This window comes from Bos indicus, chromosome 13, assembly GCF_029378745.1.
Source record: "Bos indicus isolate NIAB-ARS_2022 breed Sahiwal x Tharparkar chromosome 13, NIAB-ARS_B.indTharparkar_mat_pri_1.0, whole genome shotgun sequence".
Lineage (NCBI taxonomy): Eukaryota > Metazoa > Chordata > Mammalia > Artiodactyla > Bovidae > Bos > Bos indicus.
Window position 1 is genome coordinate 38,381,021 of NC_091772.1, and position 6,321 is coordinate 38,387,341.

Consider the following 6,321-nt stretch of genomic DNA (forward strand, 5'->3'; position numbering starts at 1 on the left):
CTTCACAGTCCAACTCTCACACCCATACATGACTACTGGAAAAACCATAGCCTTGACTAGATGGATCTTTGTTGCCAAAGTAATGTCTCTGCTTTTCAATATGCTATCTAGGTTGGTCAAAACTTCCTTCCAAGGAGTAAGCGTCTTTTAATTTCATGGCTGCAGTCACCATCTGTGGTGATTTTGGAGCCCCTCAAAATAAAGTCTGACACTGTTTCCACTGTTTTTCCATCTATTTCCCATGAAGTGATGGGACCAGATGCCATGATCTTCGTTTTCTGAATGTTGAGCTTTAAGCCAACTTTTTCAATCTCTTTCACTTTCATCAAGAGGCTTTTTAGTTCCTCTTCACTTTCTGCCATAAGGGTGGTGTCATCTGCGTATCTGAGTTTATTGATATTTCTCCCGGAAATCTTGATTCCAGCTTGTGTTTCTTCCAGCCCAGCGTTTCTCATGATGTACTCTGCATAGAAGTTAAATAAGCAGGGTGACAATATACAGCCTTGACTATTCCTTTTCCTATTTGGAACCAGTCTGTTGTTCCATGTCCAGTTCTAACTGTTGCTTCCTGACCTGCATACAGGTTTCTCAAGAAGCAGGTCAGGTGGTCTGGTATTCCCATCTCTTCCAGAATTTTCCACAGTTTATTGTGATCCACACAGTCAAAGGCTTTGGCATAGTCAACAAAGCAGAAATAGGTGTTTTTCTGGAATTCTCTTGCTTTTTCCATGATCTCACTCTGACATACATTCTAAAGACATGCAGCTTTACTGAAGGCTCACTGACTAAGAGGGAGAAAATACTGGAGTCTACCGCAAGTAAAAAGTAGTCTAATATACCTTTTTTTTTTTTCTTTAGAGAAAAAGCCAATATGCCCTGAATTAAATTGCTTCTATCTCCAAGGTCAACACACGGATCCTATTCTCCAACTCAATGGTACTTCCTCCTCTGCAGAGAAAAATGCTGCAGACGAAATATTTGAAAACATTATTTTCACTTTAAAAGTTAGTTTTATCTCATTACATTTCTGGAGAGCAGCATTCACTTCAAGTAACTGACACTCTGCACAACAGACGCTGGAATAGCAAAGCACTACAGAGAACAAGGTGGAAGAAACCTCAGAGTGAGACTCAGCCCAAATCAACAGTGTCCACAGCTGTTTGCACAGGAGGAAATCTGTCCCTTGGGAATTCCAGTGGGAAAAAATATTGTTGTTCAGTCGATAAGTTGCCTCAGACTCTTTGCGATTCCATAGACAGTAGCATGCCAGACTTCCCTGTCCTTCACTATCTCCTGAAGTTTGCTCAAACTCATGTCCACTGGGTCGGTGATGCCATCCAACCATTTCTTGATCCTAACACCTCTCTTCCTTGGAAAGCCCATCATCTGCGTGAGCTGGGCATAGTATCTTTTTCGGTGGGCTTCTCAGTTCTCCACTTCGCTCCATCATTTTTGACCCTAGTAACGCGGGTAACTGAACGCAGAAACCGGTATAGACGGGATGTCTCAAGGGCTACCTGGAGACAAGGTGACAGTGTCTTTCGTACCAGCAGAAGAGGAACCGCTGCCTGGAGAGCTTGCTCTGCAGTCAGAAGGTTTCCCGACGACGACAAGAAAAACCAGACCCTGCCTCGCCCTCCCACCGCGTCAAGGTGGAAGCAGGTGGACTACCACGTCTCACCAGAAAAACTCCCTCTCCTGGTGCCCTCCCCCGCCAAGGGGCAACGAGCGCCGCGTTTTGGGATGGTGGCGTGGCAGCGCCCCGCGCTCCGAGGGGACGCGCGCGGCGGAGGGGACGCGCGCGGCGGAGGGTCCTCAAGGTACTCAAGCCCGGAATCTTGCCTCCCGACACTTCTGCCGCAGAGGACGGCGGATGAGAGGAGGGGGCTCAGGCCTCCAAAACCGTCCCGGGTGGTGATGCCGGGGCCAGCTCTGGGTAGGGGCTCTTGGAAGTTGTCCCTTTTCCAGCCCGCAGGGCAGGGAGATGATCTGGTCCCTCGGGTACCCGCCAGGCTCCACCAGAAGTCACGCTCTGCGGCGGAGTAAGGACAGCGCTCGGCGCTCGACTCCCCGCGCCTGGCGGCGACCGGGCTCTGCGCTCGAGGCATCGCGCCTGGCCCCGCCCCTGGCGGCGATGCTCACTCGGCGGCGGCGGCGGCGGCTGCCCCGGGCCTCAGGCGCTGCGAGCAGAGCCCGCGGCCGGCAGGCAGGCAGGCGACGGGGATGTCCAGACGCTCCAAGGTGGTGTTGGGCCTCTCGGTGCTGCTGACTGCGGCCACCGTGGCGGGCGTGCATCTGAAGCAGCGGCAGGACCGGCAGGTCGGTGTTCCAGGCCCGCCCGGTTCGGGCCTCGGGCCTGGCTCCGCGTGGTGCCTCTTTTCCTCGCCTTTCCTCCCTTCTCCGGGGCCGGGGGACCCCCTTCTCCTTGGGAGGAACGGTCCTGGGGGTGAGGGGGGAGTCCCCGGGTACACTGGGCTCCGAGACGCCCCCCACCCCGGCCCCCGGGCCCGCCGGGGTCGGAGCGCGGGAGACTGACCGTCTGCGCTGTGTCTCTCAGTTCTCGGGTCTTCCGTTTCCCAATCGGTCAGCGTGACCCCCGGGCGCAAGCCTTGGCCCCGAGCTCGTAGGGAAGAAAGAAGAGGAAGAGCAGCGGGTCGTGGGTCTGAGGGTCGAGCGAGGGGAGTGGCTCGGGGCGGCGGAGCCTGGGTCGCCCCGGGTGGGCACAGGCAATGGGGGCGGGGGGGGGGGGAGTCGGTGCGTGTGCTGGTGGTGCGGAGATGCTGCCGGCGAGGCCTCTGTCCTGTTCCACTCTCTGGAAATCGGCAGACGAGGCCGACGGTGGTACAGGGATTTAGCGGAGGGAATGGAATGATTAACGATGACAGGACATGGAGGAGATGAGAGATTTGGGCTTAAAGTAGGGCTCTAAGGGACTTCCCTGGTGGCTCAGAGGGTAAAGAATGTGCCTGCAATGCGGGAGACCTGGGTTCCATCCCTGGGTGGGGAAGATCCCCTGGAGGAGGACATGGCAACCCGCTCGAGTACTCTGGCCTGGAGAATTTCCATGAACAGAGGAGCCTGGGGGGCTACAGTCCATAGGGTCGCGAAGACTCTGGCACGACTGAGCAACTAACACAGCTAAGGGGATAGCTTTCCGAACAGAGGCAGGAGGCTTCCTTCTCTAAGAAGGAAAAGATGGTGATGGGAGGAAATTTGACAAGGGGGTTGAGAATGCTGTAGCGGATGTAACTCTGAGGTCAGGGAGCAGGGGTTTTTCCGAGTGTAAGGCTGGGCTCAAGCTTGGTTCTGACCCCCAGCTACAAGTGCCAGTATTCCTGGGAAGTTTTTTTTTTTTATTAAATACCGTGAAACCGCCTGGGTCCTGCTCCAGACCTGTCAAATCAGAATCTCTTGCGGGTGTGGATCCTGCTTAAGTATGTTTTAAAAGCGACCCAGGGGTTCTAACATGCAGCCAGAGTTGAGAACTGCTGTTAGAATGCGAAAAGTGAAAGGTTTAGATATTTGTAAGTTAGAGGTGAAGGTTGACCAGAATAACTTGTGTTTGTTATCCGTCCAGTCATTCATGTGGCTTACTTCCTGGGAAAGAGGAGGACATGTGATTTGACATGGTTGGGTGTGTTGGAAGGTTCAGGGAAGCAAGAAATAAATCAGTGGTTGGCGTGGTCCCCCGTTGTTTCCTGACTGTCTACCACATACCAGGCACTGTACGGAGCACTCATCCTCACAGGAAGCCAGCAAAACTGGCAGTACTACCCGAGGAGTAAGAACTGCACCAGGAGCTGGGTTCCAGGTTTAAGAGTTATGGTAATGAAGAGGTCTGGGTGGTCAGCACAGTTGTCAACTGGAAGTCCCAGGAAGGGTGTGCCAGGCAGTTGGCACAGATCTTGAAACTTGGGGGGGAAACTAGCAAATGATGGATGGAGAACAAGAACCTAAGCCATGTGCCAAAGTCTGAGAAAGGAAGGGAGGGCCTCAGAGCAGGTGTGGAAGGTGTGGGCTTCAGGGGTTGGGTGGGGTGTGTCAATGTGTCCTGACAGGAGGCCCACAGGACAGGAGCTGGGGAGGGAAGAGTAGAATGAGAGCTTCCGATTCTGTCTGGAGATCTGGCCAAGGGCGCAGGGTTCAAGACAGATGGGTTTCAGTTGTGTATCAGTCCCAGGACTCTTAAATTTCTTAGCTCCCTGATGATGAGCACTGAAGCTCCAGGCCTGGAGGAGGGCCAGCACCGAGGTACTTGGTGAGTTGTTAAAGTAGACATAATAGTAAATTTAAAAACCAAAAACAAACAGATCTGTAACTTGGTGCTTGTTGATGAATTGCAAGCTAGCCTTGCAGATGGAGATACTTACCTTGTAGTTTATTTGAAAGAGGTCTGGTTTAAAATTAAAAAAACAAAAACAAAAAAACATTTACCCAGGTCCCATGCCCTGCCCCCATTATTCTGCCTCACAGGCCACTGTTAGGAGAGTATTTAATGACCTGTAAACTATAAAATGTTTGTTATTAATAATGACTGGATTGATGCTTCAGGAAGTCATCTTAGATGCCACATTCATGTTCTGGAACCTTCTGTCATTAGTGTTTGTGAAAGTAATTGCCATTGGTGGGCCTTTGTTTTTCCTCTGCTGATAGCTTTCTTTTTTTCCCCTTCTCTGCCCATTAGGTAATTGATGGTAATTCTGTGTAATTTTTACTTATTCTGTTTATGTAACAGAACAAGCCACGTTCTTTACTTTCTCGCATTCTGAAACTGTGTTCAAATTTTAGTACTTTTTTTCTATGATATTTATTATTCAGCTAGGACAATTGCTAATAGGAATGTAGTTCACAGTTACTTTAACTCTCATCAAGGTTTTTTTTGGGGGGCAGGGGACATAGGTGGCCTGCAGGGTCTTTGTTCCCCAACCAGTGGAAGCGGAGATTCTTAACCACTGGACCGCCAGGGAATTCCCTCCTCAAATTTTTATTTAGCTCTCTTTTTTTCTTCTGTTTCTTTTTCGTTTGTTGTTTTTCACTTGTTTTATTTTTTTCCATTGCTCTCAAATTTTTAAAGTATCATATATCAACTAAACTTCTAAAATTCAGCACAGTGGCAGTTTTTCTTTCTTTTTTTAAAAAGAGATTTATTTTTGGCTGTTGGGTCATTGTTGCTGTGCTTGGGCTTTCTCTGATTTCAGGGTGTGGAGGCTACTCTTTGTTGCAGGTTGCAGTGCTCAGGCTTTTTACTGTGGTGGAGTACAGACTTGAGGGTGTTGAGGCACATCTGCTAAATAGTGGTACACAGGCTTAATGTTGCCCTGAAGCATGGGGAATCTTCCCAGCAGAAGCAGGGATCAAATCTGTGTCCCCTGCATTGGCAGGAGGATTCTTACCCACTAGACCACCAGGGAAGCCCCAGTTTTTAATTTTTAATTGTTATTTACCATATTTGTATTAAATGATGTGGACTTCCCTAAAAGACAATAAGAAGTCTGTAATAATACTATGACAGTCTACCAAGTTAATTTTATGGTTTCTTTATTACATTTATACAGTAAATTGGGAGAAGGCAATGGCACCCCACTTCAGTACTCTTGCCTGGAAAATCCCATGGACGGAGGAGCCTGGTAGGCTGCAGTCCACAAGGTCGCTAAGAGTCGGACACGACTGAGCGACTTCACTTTCATTTTTCATTTTCATGCATTGGAGAAGGAAATAGCAACCCACTCCAGTGTTCTTGTCTGGAGAATCCCGGGGACAGAGGAGCCTGGTAGGAGGCCGTCTATGGGGTCGCACAGAGTCGGACACGGCTGAAGCGACTTAGCAACAGCAGCATACAGTAAATTAAAATAGTAATTGGGTAGTTGGAATCTAAAAGTTTTAACTGTATCTAAACTGTGTTTTAGATTTGAATGATACAAGGATGGGAACTACCTGTTCCAGTTTTACTGAAATCTGTTTCTTACATTTTTAGAGGCTTCATGATGGAGTGATCAGAGACATTGAAAGGCAGAATCGGAAAAAAGAAAATATTCGTCTTTTGGGAGAGCAGATTCTTCTGACTGAGCAACTTGAAGCAGAAAGAGAGAAAATGGTGTTGGCAAAGGGATCTCAAGAAACGTGACTTGAAGTGTGTGTGAAGTATTGATGAAAGAGACAGCATTCAATGTGTGTGTTGATGGAGAACAGCTTAGTGAAATCTTTTTTACTCACTGTCCTTTTAAACTTGATCAGAAAAAGGACAATGGCTCATATATTCTAAATAATGTCTTTAGAGCCCCTTGTGTCTGCGTAGAGGTGTCCAAAGATTGGAGTTGTTCC

General features: G+C 49.0%; 1 protein-coding gene across 1 annotated transcript; it reads left to right on the forward strand.

Moving 5' to 3' along the window:
- The first annotated feature begins 2,119 nt into the window (after nucleotides 1-2,119).
- On the forward strand, nucleotides 2,120-6,192 carry PET117 (PET117 cytochrome c oxidase chaperone). The gene is made up of 2 exons (XM_019973223.2): nucleotides 2,120-2,319; nucleotides 5,975-6,192. The coding sequence occupies exons 1-2, from the start codon at nucleotides 2,224-2,226 to the stop codon at nucleotides 6,122-6,124; spliced, it is 246 nt and encodes an 81-aa protein (XP_019828782.1). The 5' UTR covers nucleotides 2,120-2,223; the 3' UTR covers nucleotides 6,125-6,192.
- The last annotated feature ends 129 nt before the right edge of the window (nucleotides 6,193-6,321 follow it).

Excerpts from the sequence above, each read along its gene's own strand:
- PET117 (XM_019973223.2), top strand. The coding sequence starts at position 2,224 with ATGTCCAGACGCTCCAAGGTGGTGTTGGGCCTCTCGGTGCTGCTGACT. Across the intron at positions 2,320-5,974 it reads AGCAGCGGCAGGACCGGCAG|AGGCTTCATGATGGAGTGAT; the intron begins GTCGGTGTTCCA and ends TTACATTTTTAG.